This window comes from Solanum pennellii, chromosome 1, assembly GCF_001406875.1.
Source record: "Solanum pennellii chromosome 1, SPENNV200".
In the NCBI taxonomy this organism is placed as follows: domain Eukaryota; kingdom Viridiplantae; phylum Streptophyta; class Magnoliopsida; order Solanales; family Solanaceae; genus Solanum; species Solanum pennellii.
In genome coordinates this window covers 103670888-103684394 of record NC_028637.1, presented here as the reverse complement: position 1 = coordinate 103684394, position 13507 = coordinate 103670888, and the positions used below count along the sequence as shown (strand labels likewise).

Genomic DNA, 13507 nt, shown 5'->3' with positions numbered 1-13507 from the left:
AAATAATTCTAATTTTGTTTTGTAGCCAAACACAACTTAATTTCCAAAAACAAAAAATATTATATTTTCCACTATAAAAATATATATTTTTTCTTTAAAATACTCATGGCAAACATCCATTGGTTTAGTTTAGTAGTTCATCACATTTAAAAAAAAAATTATATTTACATTTTACAAGAAAAAATATAAAGATGTGAAAATCTATTTAAATTGTAGTACGTGAGACATCGAAAACTATTTTTTAGGGAATTTTAAAAAAAAAGAAAAAAGAAAGAGGAGAGTAGAATGGGAAAATAAAGAAGTAGGGATCAGGGATTGTCACACTCCGTTTAACATTTAACATTAGCCTGCGTTTATCATTGACGCCACTGAGTCTTTTTTCCGGCCGCCGTCTCCTCCTCCAAAACCCTAAACCTCAATATATATTATCACCTCCGGTACCGGAAATGGTATGACTAAAAAACGGGTTCTAAATCTAAGATCGATTCAAATCACTACTATCGGCGACTGGAGATAATGCCCTTGTGGGTTCAACGGGCGTCCAATATCTTCCTCATTGCTCGATTTCATGGTCTCACTTCTTCAAAATCTATCCCATCATACGGACCTGGACCTGGACCTGAAGCGGTTTGGTTTACAAAAGTTGTATGTCTCCTCTGTTTTCACCATTCTCAATCGCTTGATGTATTCGGTTCTGATTATTTTCGTCAAAATTTGGACCCACATATTGCTTTCACCGTTATTCACCATATTAATACCAATTTGAATAACCCGAGATTGGCATTTCGTTTTTTACAGTGTACTAGGATCAATCTGAATCTTGTTCATTGTATTGGGAGTTTTAATTTGCTTTTGAGGTCACTTTCTCAGATGGGATTTCACGATTCCGCTATGTTAGTGTTTAAGTATATGAAAGCTGATGGGTATTTACTAGAAAATTCGATTTTGGAAAGTGTTGTATTAGCACTTGCAAATGCGGGCAAGTTTGAGATTGCCAAAGAAATTTTGATTTCACAAGCTGAGTTAGGTAGGGAGGAAGGTAGTATTGTTAGGCCTTTTGTACATAATAGTCTTTTGAGTTTGTTAATGAAACGAAGTAGGGTAGATGAAGCTGTTGATTTTTTCAAACATCATATTTTGAGGTCAGATAGATTGTTCCCAGATACCTGCACTTTTAACACTGTGATTCGTGGGCTTTGTCGAGTTGGAGGAGTTGACAAGGCATTTGAGTTTTTCAATGACATGGGAAGTTTTGGTTGTTCCCCTGATACTGTTACTTATAACACTCTTATAAATGGGTTGTGTGCTGTTGGTCAAGTAAACAGAGCGCAAGGTCTGTTAGGAAATCTTCAGTTACAAGATGGACTGTCACCTGATGTTGTGACATATACTTCTCTTATCTCTGGTTACTGCAAGTTGGGCAGGATGGATGAGGCTATAAATCTGATGGATGAAATGATTTCTTATGGTATTAGTCCAAATCTAGTTACTTTTAACATTCTTATTAATGGTTTTGGCAAGATAGGAGACATGTTTTCTGCTATAAAAATGTATGGAAAGATGTGTGCTGTTGGTTACCCTCCGGATGTTGTTACCTTCACTTCTCTCGTTGACGGTTATTGTCGGACTGGAGAAGTGGATCAGGGCTTAAAGCTATGGGATGACATGAACAGTAGAAATTTGTCTCCAAACTTGTATACGTATTCTGTTCTTATCAGTGCTTTGAGCAAGGAGAATAGATTAAATGAAGCTCGGGAATTATTGAGGCAATTGAAATCGAGGGATGATATTGTCCCCCAACCATTTCTATACAACCCTGTGCTTGATGGGTTTTGCAAGGCTGGTAATTTGAGCGAAGCAAATGTCATTGCTGCAGAAATGGAGAGCAAAGGGTGCTGCCATGATAAAATCACCTTCACCATTCTCATTCTTGGGCATTGCATGAAAGGAAGAATGCTTGAAGCTTTGGCCATTTTTGATAAGATGCTGTCTTTGGGTTGTGTCCCAGATGATATCACAGTAAGTTGCTTGACATCATGCCTTCTAAAAGCTGGGATGGTAAAGGAAGCTTATAAAGTAAGGCTCATTCCATCAAAAGACTTGAATCCTGATTTATCACCTTCAAAGCAATTTGTACCATTCCGGACAAGTTTGGATATCCCAGTGGCTGTTTAATTTAAAAAAATTACCTAGTTCCGTTGGCACTGCTTTAGCGACATGTGAATCGTTGTTCCCTTTAATTGCTTCAGGACTTGAGAAGATTGCTTCAGCATATTTAAATCAAGCTCAAGCATCATGGTCATCGTCGTTTCTGTAAGGTGAGAAGCTCCAAACAACTACCCAATCTGGTAGTTTTGTTAGCCTGTTTTGATAAGTTCACAAATGTGTCATTTGTGGAATTAACAGGAAGGAACCCTTTAGTTTACAAACTTATGAGACCTGCATTTCTAAGATCTTTAGTTCAATTCATCATTAGCATGAGAAGCATTACATGTGTCCCTCTAATTTCTTCAGGTTATAAGCTCCCTCATTTTGAGAAAAGAAAACTGGCCATAAAAACAAACAAAAGAAAGAAAACAAGAAGATGCCTTCTGCTTACCTTTTCATGAGTTTACCCCAGGTTATCTTGTGTTAAGCTTTATTATGTCATCTGATAGTCTGATAGGGTTCCATCATTTTGACAGGATTTTGATGGATAACTATCAGAAACTTAAGGATTGTTCATGGAACTATTGCCTTCTCTTTTTTTAAAAAAGGAAGCAGTCCATGAAAATCAGCTAAGCTACATGGAATAGTGTAATAACGGGAGGCTGGTGGGAAAGATTTGAAGAGTTTTTTGAGTGAGAAGAACTGAAATGGGAAATTAAATATACAATGAAAAACAATGTTTATTGTTGAAAGTCTTGTGAGAAACTTTTATACTACGTTGTCATTTTTGTACATAAGCTGCTAAGAACGTGCATGTTTTGTATGAAGAACAATGTTTATTTGTTGAAAGTCTTGTGAGAAACTTTTATACTACTTTGTCATTTTGGTACATTGTTATCAGTGATGTGAAGGAATGTGGTCTGCAGATTATAGGGCTTTCTTGAGAAGGCTCTTTGAAGCTGCTAAGGGCGTGCATGTTTTGTTCATCTTCAAGTTTTTACAGAATTTCAGCTAAAAAGTTTTTCTTGTTTGTTTGATTTTCAACTGTAACATGTGAGTATTGACTTTGTTCTTCTGTTTCTCAATTTGACTGTGTCCAGCAACCTTTTTGGTGACAGCTGCTAGGAGTTGTCCCTCACATCGAGCGCATATTGGCATCTTTTATAATATCGGTTGACGTCCTCGATGTAGGTAAGCTTAACCTTTGAAGTACTACTGACCATAGCATCTACTTGATTTACTCCACCATTAAGCAGTCAGCTGATATTCCAAAATGAATGAGAACTGTCTAAAATTACTTGTGTTTTTTAAAATTCACATTTGCCAACTTTTATAGAGTTCAAATGCACTTGCGCTCTTTCTTCATCATTTCCCTTTTTACTATTATGGTAATATGTCATGTGTCACTCCCATTACTTTCTAGGGCCGGTGGCCTTTTCTCTCTTTCCTAAGTAGCAACAGCAATAGGTTACCATCTTATAAGGTTGATCATATGATCTTTAATTGGTCATAGTTAACAGCAAATTAATTTGCTGTCTCAAAGGTCATTTAAGCCCTCCTTCCATATTATGTCAGTCAAGTATCAGCTGAAAGATGCATTTCAATTTGTGTTTAAATGTCTGCTTCTTGTGAGTTATTACCTGTCAGCTATCCCAGCCATGTAATCTAGAGTAAATGGTTACACTAACTATGTAAATGGTGATTATTTTGTATTTCATCACACTTCTCTTTATTGTTTTTGTCTTTATATCAGTGTTGGCCTCTTCACCTTGTCGTTCTCATTCTGGAAGTTGCATCATCTGCAGATCTGTGTTTAAATTATTCAACCTTTCTAACTTGACTCCTCTGTAACTTGGATGCTAGAGCCTGCTTGTTTCGTTCTTCAAACTTTGCACTTGTCAATTTGTTGGAATATAGTTGGTCACTCTTTTCCTGAATAAATGTTGTTGCTTCCTGAATTTTCATGCCGGCACCACTCTATATTTCCTCCATTTATTTAGAAGCGTGGTGTTCTGCTGTGCCTGTGGTCTTGCTTATCTTCCTGTTCTTATCTGTTTCTTTCAGGTTGTCTTTTCTGGGTTTAGACAAGATCTTCAAAAGTTGACAGGTCTCAGATTATTCTCCTCACAAGCTGGGGCGATGTAAGTACCTTTTATAGATGTTTGATTGTTTTTTCTCCCCACAAATGATTTGGAAGAAGTTTCTCCGCATGTGGGAATGCCAATCAAATGTTCTCACCGTGGAAAATTGTAATAATAAATGGAAAAAGTCCTTTCTGAAGATCTGTATTGGGATATTTGCCCATAACTTTTATGATCAACCAGTTGAAACTAATTATGGGAGATGCAGGCAAATAGAAAAATAATTGGTTTCAACTGGTTGAACAAAAAAGTAGTGTATTTGTTTATCCCAAGTGTTAATGTTGATGAGTGTTTGTCGCACAAAGTTCTCAATCAATAAGGGTTTTGAAGTCCCCAAAAACAAAATTGAACGAGTCTTACACAACCTTTGGTATTTTTTGACTTAAACAACTAAGCCCTAGTCCCAAACAAGTTGTTTGGCTATATGTATCCTCAATAACTATGTCTCACCATCTAAATTCATCTCAGTCAACCTTAATAATCTGCAATAATGCTATGCCCACCTGCTGAATACAATGCCTTCTGATGGACGTAAATAGTTGCCATACAGAAGTTTGTCTGATTATGAAATGACAGATCGATTTTGTGTGCATTCCCTTGTTTACATACTGAATTTCTGTTCTTGGGTTTTTGTGGGGCATAATGCCGTGTTACCATTAATGTTGTATAAAGTATGGTACTTGCATCTTATCAAATGCCTAACAAGACTATTTTCGAACCCTGCAGGTGGAGACACGATGACTGGGGTCGAGGAAGGAAGTGTGCTATCCTCAGCCCCGATGCCAAGTGATACAGAGTGAACATCCCAAGGGCAGACATCTCATTAACACCCAACCAAGACACGTATCCTTCAGGTGGATACGCAAGTTGTCTGGGTTGAGGAGGAAACTTGGCTATGCTCATCCCTGAAGCTTTGCATATTCATTGATTAATTTCACTGTTGAGATTCAAGGGACAGAATGCGTATATGATCAACGGGCTAGACAAGAAAATTAACCTTCATCCGCCTCTTGTGTACATTGATGTGATGAGAGTTCTATGTAAGTAACAATCTTGTTACCGCTGGATATTGAAATCAGGCCATATGCATGTCCATTTGAGACGTAGTGCACAAGTGCTGTTGTGATCTTTACATTTCCATATTTATAACGAAGATCAGTATCACTCTTCCCAAGCAATATGCTCGTTTGATCTGTCTTTATAAGTTTATTACCACTTAAAACATATACAAAGGCTACAAGGTGTCAAATTTTCTTGCCCCTCTGAACGTTTATCATTTATATTGGGCTTCTTTCAACATTTGTATCTACCTTTCTCGTAAAGAGAACAGAACTTCCTCCCGCGTGGAACTTTCTTTATTTGCTACTCCTGCTCGTTAAGTAGGCGCTTTATGCTCTGATCTTCCGGTTAAAGTCAAACTCCGGGTTTAATGTCACAGTTTGATGATTATAATTTCGTAAGTTCGATGTTTCACTTACACAGAAAATTCTACCATCTTCCCATTTCTCTCACTATTTATGGACCAGCCTAGCCCAAGTCCTCCCTCACTAAAGAAGGAAACGAAAACATTTTGTTTCACATGTTCAATTGGTAGAAGCCAGCCTACTGCCTATCTCCAATATTAATGCTTCTAAATTTGGAGGACATGTACAAAACAATATTAAATGATTTTTTTTCATTTATCTAACTTTAATAGATTAAAGTACTTAGTATTTATACCGTGGAAGGTAATAAATATCCAATATAATAAGCACAAATTAACTCAAACGCCTTCGTATTAAAAAAAAAAAAGACTTAGTAATGTTTACACACAAACACTCATGTGACGTAAAAGAAAACCATTAATGTGATGTGATTTCTAAAGTCTGATAAGTTGGCACTATTAATACCCTATGAACAAATCCAAACAAAATCCATTTGTCTGTTACACGTTGTTTTAGGTGACATATACCTCCTGAGTTGCCTAAATAGAGTTGTGACGTTGTTTGCTTTGCCAAATAGTGGGAACTACTTTACCTTGCAAACCAATTGCACCTTGCTTAAGTTTTTTTATTACACATTATACGATTGACACTAATGACTTACAAGTATAAAATTAAATTCTTCTGTCAAATATTCCTTTATTTTGATTTGATTATCTGATTTCAATTTTATGCGAATTTAAAAAAGTAAAAGAAAACACGTAATAAAGTTTTCCACCTTGGTTTTGGATCATTCAAACTCTTGCTTTTGTTCAAATAGCTTATGGTTTAAACTTTACGTAGAGCAAAAGGTATGACCAGATCATACCAAAAAAAAAAAGACCAAAGGAATTGCGTAAATTACAATCCTGTCCCTAAAAAAAATCTCTGAAACTAGCAATTATTTAATTAATTAAACAAGCCTTAAATAAATATGCTTACTTCAAAGATATTTTCGTCATTACTCACCTCAGCTGAAGAATTACAAATAGCTCCCCACAAAAGTTCCTTCCCTTTCAATTTCCCCGCAAAACCAAACACCGACCTGCCATAAAATGAAGAAATCAACGGTGAAAAATAGAGGAATTCAAACGGAACCGGAAAAACTGACGGAGCCGGAGATGAACGCGGCGTTGCAGCTTATTCAGCTTAGCGGCGATTCCGATAGCAGCCGTGAAATTTACCATAACGCCGGCGACAGTTCAAGAGTAGTGATCGTAGAAAGGGAGCACGGAGAAGAAGAAAGCGTCGGCGATACGGCGGACGTATCATCGTCAGCAGCCGTGAATATGGAAGAGATTTTCGACGAAGCTTCTCCTCCTAAGAAAAGGAAGTTCCGATCCGTCGCTGCACTTTATCAGGTTACAAAACCTTTGATCCTTAAGAATAAACATCGCAAGTTTAAATCCTGATACCCAAAAAAAACTTATATGTAAATTATTTTGTGTATATATATATCCATCGAACGACATCAATAAACATTATTGTAGATAATTTTGGTGTAGTATATCGAGTTATTTATCGCTTTAACTGAAAATATCAGTAGATCGGTTGATTGATTACTTAGACTTTTATCTCGTTGTCGATAAGAGTTTGATTCCAATTTGTAATTCCTTTTTTCCTCCTGTCACCAATTTTTACTTTTTGCTTAATTTTAAAAATTATCCTTTATCTAATTAACTGATTGTTCATGTTCATGATCATGATATGTGCATTTGTTTGATTGGGTGGATTGGGGTTACTCAATGGGGGAGATTCTCGAGTGTTCTAGAATAATCTTGTTAAACCTTGCAGATTGAATTCAACTTTCTGACATTAGCAAATTAATAAAATCAAAATAGTGGAAGTTAATTTGAGTATCACATGTTATTGATTATCTAAATTCGTTTAATTTTATGATTATTACTTGTTCTACATGAATTAAAAGCCAATCAAAAGGCATTTAAATTTGGACGTAATGTTGATTATCAAGAAATTGATCCGACAATTACATCAAGTTAGATTATTTTTTATTTTTTTAAAAAAAAAACTCTTTTTGAGAGTTTAATCAACAACGCATGAATCGGTATCACAGCTCATTTCCCCCTCAATTTATGTCTGCTTGAACTTTTAAAAACTTAACAACAATAACATATTACGTAAAATATGAAATCTGGAAAAGAGATTTACCTTTAAAAACTCAAGCTTATATGTGCTAATATGATGATCGTTTCCCCTTCTTGTAGTGAAGAAAAAGAGAGAAAGAGATCATTTGGGTATTGATGAAATATTTTTGTTTGAAGTAGAAAGACGATACTCAAAATTAATCACGAGTATTTCAAGTTTAAATCTTGTTTTGGGTACAAAATTGCATTAGTCAAGGTGTAATTTATCTTCTATTGTGAATTTTTTCGGTACAAATTTAAACATAGTTAAATTTTTATGAGTATGAGACATCGAACGAAAAATTAGAAAAATAAAATATTGTAACCTTTAACTAATTGAATGGAGCCTTAGTTTATATATATGGTAAGGCGGCACGGACGGTCCGCACCCCCTTGCCGTTATGGGGACTCAGTCTATTATTTAGTCCTTTTTTTTCCTTGAATGGCCTCCTCACATGTGGCTGAAGTTATTGTAGAAGAATCCTGCTTTTATTATAACTATAAACAAAAGAATTTTTTGGGACTTCATAAATTCTTAATTGTTATCTTTTAAATGTACATTAGATAAATTTGTGATTTGCAGACAATACAGGCAAAGTGGGATGCAACAACCTCGACTAAAAAGCATTGATAAGAGTTCAAATCGATCTTGTGACTTCTCACGTAAGAAATGTAAAAGGAAAAAATAATTAACTAGTGGATTGTTTTTGTACCCAAGCAGAGACTTTAAGTATGTGAGAGGTACATATAGCCTTTAATTAGAATATACATAAAATATATTGAGATATTATGGATAGTAATAGAGTATTTACGATAGTGAATGTTGATATAGCTAGTCGTGGATTAATGCGTTGTTTTTGTTTATTGAAATACTTAACAAATAAAGCAAAAATGATAGTGACTACACATACAATAAATCTCAATGAGATTGATGATGTATAATTATTGTTATTGTTTATTTGTTGCTATTAAAACTGAAGAAGTACAGACATATATATATTATAATTTTAGCGTGCATGCACGTACTATTGTCTAAGTTACCAGTACGTTAATTTCTGCAACATCTGATCATATTTTTAATGATAATAATGTAAACCAAGGGTCAAAACTTTTGAAAAGAATTTAAAAAGATAAAACTAATCATATTACATAAGGAATATTGAGAAGTATAAATGTATATGTTTTACATTCATATCAAATCAATAAATATGGATTTTTTTCAAAATTTATGAGAAGGCCATATAAAAGAAAATATTTGTTATATTCACTAGAAAATTCATATTGAAGTTTAATTTGCACGATTAATTTTTTTTTTTTTAATTATATATGAGAACCTTTTTCAAAAGGCATGGGAAAATTTTATACCGTGTTTTTTTCATGGTACAAACTATGCATGATTTATAAACATGGCCAAAGATGTGGCAACTGTATTTGAACATGGAGCCAATAGGACTTAAATATAACAAATAACAAACTTTAGGGGTAGTTTCGTAATTAATTCCATCGTCAATGGCGAAAAACAACAGAATGCAGCCGGAGATGAAGACGGCGTTGCAGCTTTTTCAATTCAGCGGCGGAGACGACGGAGACGACAACTCAAATAATCAAGTTAATTTTACCAATTACTTTTTGTTCCTTAATGGCTTGAACAATAAGTATTGTATAGTTTTTAATATCATCGGAAGTTGTGAATTTTAGAAATTATTATAAATATATTCGATTTTGAATTAGAGACGTTAAAAATAATAAATCATAATCGACGTACTCCTTCCTTCTGGATGTGTGGTTTGTGGTTCAATGGAGAACCTGCGTGTATATTTTCCCTCGTCTGATCAATTCCATTATTTCACATATAATAATTTTGTTGAAGCTTGCCGTTTATACATATTAGTTTAATATTATCAAAATATATATTCATGAGTTTAATATGTTATTGATCGATGATTATGGGTCCTCGAAGAATTTTTATGTACGTATAATAGTTACGATATTGATATGTGTGTGAATTATATATATACAATGTTAATAGGATAATGACGCTGGGATATTGAAGCAAAGAGTATAAAATTTTGTTCCATCAGTGACCATGCGCTACATTTTGATTCTTTTATGACAGTGCATGACGTTTATTATGATAGATCATCTCGTGTGTATCTCGATTATTTTTATATTGCATTTTATTAGTTAATTTCATGCATTTACGAAGTATGATTTATTTACTTTTTACGAATAAACAAGATCAGACTGCATTGAAAATTAGTAACCAAATGACTAAGGTTCATTTATTTATCTTAATAAGTATAATACTTATATACTATGGTAAATATTTCTGGATGCGTAAAATTTGATTGAAGAGTCGCATATAAGTATTTTGAATAAGTTTCTAGTAATATAGTCTTTTATTTGACAAACAAAGTAAAAAAAATAAAATGTTAACAGCTTTTTTGATTTACAGTTCATCAAGTTGCTTTTTTTGTTTTTGAAGTGTATTGATAGGCTCTCACCAGTTGAAGATGAATTTAATTGGAGTTTTCTCACGAAAAAAAATTCTGATACGAATATATCAATCAAAAAAGATTCAAGCAATAGAAAGAACAAAAACAAATGTTGAAATGTAAGTATATTTTGGTATAATATAAAATGTTTTCCATGATATATGATTATTCTTAATTAATTACTTTATAATCTCATGTTTAATTTATGCGGTCTATTATTGACTCTTCTTTAAGAATAATAATGTGGTGTTCATTATATTCATATCTAGTTTAGTTTGTTTTGACATGATTAATATTAGATTAAAGTATTATCCAGAGGTGAATTCAGATGGAGAAATAGTGGATAAAATGGTATAAATTTAGCAGTTAGTAGTACTATTTTTTAGATGATAGAACTATTTCATTTTTAGCTATAAGATTTGGATTTGAGTTTAAATATAATTTTTTTTCTATTGAAAGTACTTAGAATAAACTTTATAATGTGCGATTTAAATTTATCAAAATTTGAATTAGTGAATTCTAAACAGACGTTCTTCACTTTCACGTTTCTATATCTTAATTCTTTTATTATTTGATATTCTATGATCTTGTAATGACGTTTGAAGTAGGGTTTCTCAATATTCTACTTCTTTCAACTATTTTTCAAAAAAAAAATTAAGACCATCAATATTTTAATGGTGTTTTCTCAGTAATAATAATAATAATAATATACTGTCATTATTTTATAAGGATGGTGATATTGTTTTTGAAAGACATCTTTGGCTCAAATACGATAAATTTAAATTTAAAAAAAAAGGAAACAACGAATCAAAATCTAATAATTAGAATTCGAAATTAATATAATAAAATAATGTGATAATCAAAATAATCAAAAAATTATTAAGTATTAGTACTACTTATTTTCTTTTGTGGAATTTATTCGTTCTACTCTATGTGGTGTCAATCACAACTTCATTTCCAATTTTTTTAATTAAAATACAATTGGATAAGCCATTTAGGGGCACTTCATAAATCAAAAAGTTTCACCCTCAGATTAATTCATCTTCAATTTCTCTCTTTTCATTCTTCATTATTAACATAACTCATGTGTTTGTTTATTTTTATCCTAGTTCTATAGTATTTTTGAAATCAAGAGTGTATTTTTATTTTCTGGGTATATATAGTAAATGCAGCTCAAATTGAATATTTAAGTTCTGCAGAAAATAAATATTTGAGTGAATGCATGTTCTCCTTCCTAGAATGTACTTTCTCAGTTGTTAAAATGAAAAAATAATTAAGAACGACTAAAAAAAAAAGTGAACAAGTACGTAGTAGTGTTGTAACAATTTTCTAAAAAAGAAATATCTAAATATAAATATGTGAACTTATACTTGAAGTATATATAATGCGAAGTGTGATTATTATCAGGTGCACCTCTTTTAAGAAATTTAAATCAAACGTCTCTAACTAAGTAGTTATTGGTAGCACTCTTGACGTTCTTATTAATATTTTGTTTTTGCTATAATCTTTCAAAAAAATTAAGTCTGTCGCAGTAGAAATTCCTATACTTGTAGTACTGTAATTTATTTATTTATTGCACCTAATGTGTATATTAAAACTAGTAGTACTAGATGATATTATAGCATACAATCAAGATGAAGTTCAATCGATTTCAATACCTTTAGTAGGAAATATAGCTATATATATAGAAATTACTACTATTTGAATAGATTAAAAAAATAATATTGAACCTATAATTTTAAAAGTTTAAAAGATTCAGTGATAAAGAAAAATCTAAAGATCAAGTCGGTCAAATTCATATATTCATATGTCCACTATTTCGTAATAATTTACACCTCTCCTTTTGAAATCCTGCATATGCCTCTGCTTCTCTTTGTGGTTTAGTAGACTTAGAAGACATGTACCTAAGCGACTTCTTACCTTTCGTGTTCTCATTTATTTTCTGCAGATTTTTCTGGCATATGACGACTCCTAATGGAGAAAAGAACTGTTTACTTCTTGATGTACTTAGTAACCTTATACTTTTGTGTTTGCCTTTACGAGATGCTGTGAGGACAAGTATCTTATCGAAGAATTGGAGATATAATTGGTGTAGACTTTGGGAAACAACGGGCCCCTACAGTTCGATTCACTAACGTTTTCTATCACCTTTTGGCCCTTCATTGCTTGAGCATTTGGTGTTGGATCACTCTGATAATGCAAACTACATTGAAATCAATGCTCCAAAGTTGAGGTCATTTCTCTTTCACGGGCAATATACATTTTTATACATCTAAAATGTGTCCCTCTTTTAGCAAAAGATTCACATGAGTCTATAGAATCCTCTGTTAAGGCACGAAACTATGATCTTGTGGCGTTTTTCAAGTCTATTCCACTGGGATTACAGTAATTTCCGGGTAACTCTTGCTTCGTGTCTTCATTTTGATGCATTTTCATTGATGTGCCAATCTGTATGGGCTTTAAATTAAACCAACCTGTTCTTTTGACGTTTTCTTCCTGCCTAGTTTATGTTTGCAGTACCAGGTGAAGTACCAACTAAGCTTCCCTCCGCTCTTAAATGCCTTAAACGTCGTTACCTATCTGAGCTTTGCTTCGATGAACTAGTCGAGGTTGCATGGGCTCTTTGCTTACTAAGAAGCTCCCCGTATTTAGAGGAACTTGAAATCAAGTTATATACATGTTTGTACACTTCCTTATTTTCTTACTCACTAGATCTTCAGTTTTAACTTCATCAGGGACCTGGTGATCTTTCTGGTGAATTGCTAGATTGGGTTCCTTGGGACACTGTTGATGAAATTATTGCAAGCTTCCCAGATGTGACGTATAATTACCTCAGGGCAGTTAACATTACAGGTGTAATGGGAGCAGGGGTTGACATGCAGCTTATCAAGGTTTTATTGGCCAGTGCTGCTGAGGATGGTGATCGACCCCAATGTGGAGGGAGATGATTCACTCGAAATACTCACGAAGATAACAAAATTTCAGCGGGCATCACCGCAAACAGAAGTTATATATATAATGTGAGTGCGTATCCTGGTTACAAGCCTGCTTGATGTTCACGAGTTGTTGATCACACCATAATTTTTGGCTAAAATCTTTTGAAAGCTTAAGTGTATATA

The 13507-nt window shown here is 33.4% G+C and overlaps 2 protein-coding genes across 13 annotated transcripts; both read left to right on the top strand.

Moving 5' to 3' along the window:
- Positions 1-245: 245 nt before the first annotated feature.
- Positions 246-5542, top strand: LOC107008237 (pentatricopeptide repeat-containing protein At2g06000-like). 12 transcript variants are annotated; one of them, XM_027918301.1, is made up of 5 exons: positions 246-2019; positions 2250-2318; positions 3267-3339; positions 4213-4289; positions 5016-5542. In XM_027918301.1, the coding sequence occupies exons 1-2, from the start codon at positions 517-519 to the stop codon at positions 2277-2279; spliced, it is 1533 nt and encodes a 510-aa protein (XP_027774102.1). In that variant the 5' UTR covers positions 246-516; the 3' UTR covers positions 2280-2318; positions 3267-3339; positions 4213-4289; positions 5016-5542. The 12 variants fall into 12 exon arrangements, with proteins under 12 accessions (XP_027774102.1, XP_027774103.1, XP_015062709.1 ...); XM_015207223.2 differs by having other exon boundaries at positions 247-2019; positions 3249-3339; XM_015207215.2 differs by having other exon boundaries at positions 247-2076.
- Positions 5543-6680: 1138 nt separating this feature from the next.
- On the top strand, positions 6681-8720 carry LOC107029888. The gene is made up of 2 exons (XM_015231333.2): positions 6681-7110; positions 8477-8720. The coding sequence occupies exons 1-2, from the start codon at positions 6805-6807 to the stop codon at positions 8522-8524; spliced, it is 354 nt and encodes a 117-aa protein (XP_015086819.1). The 5' UTR covers positions 6681-6804; the 3' UTR covers positions 8525-8720.
- Positions 8721-13507: the final 4787 nt, after the last annotated feature.

Coding starts and splice junctions, on each gene's coding strand:
- LOC107029888 (XM_015231333.2), top strand. CDS start 6,805: ATGAAGAAATCAACGGTGAAAAATAGAGGAATTCAAACGGAACCGGAA. Junction 7,111..8,476: donor CCGTCGCTGCACTTTATCAG/GTTACAAAACCT, acceptor TGTGATTTGCAG/ACAATACAGGCAAAGTGGGA.
- LOC107008237 (XM_027918283.1), top strand. CDS start 517: ATGCCCTTGTGGGTTCAACGGGCGTCCAATATCTTCCTCATTGCTCGA.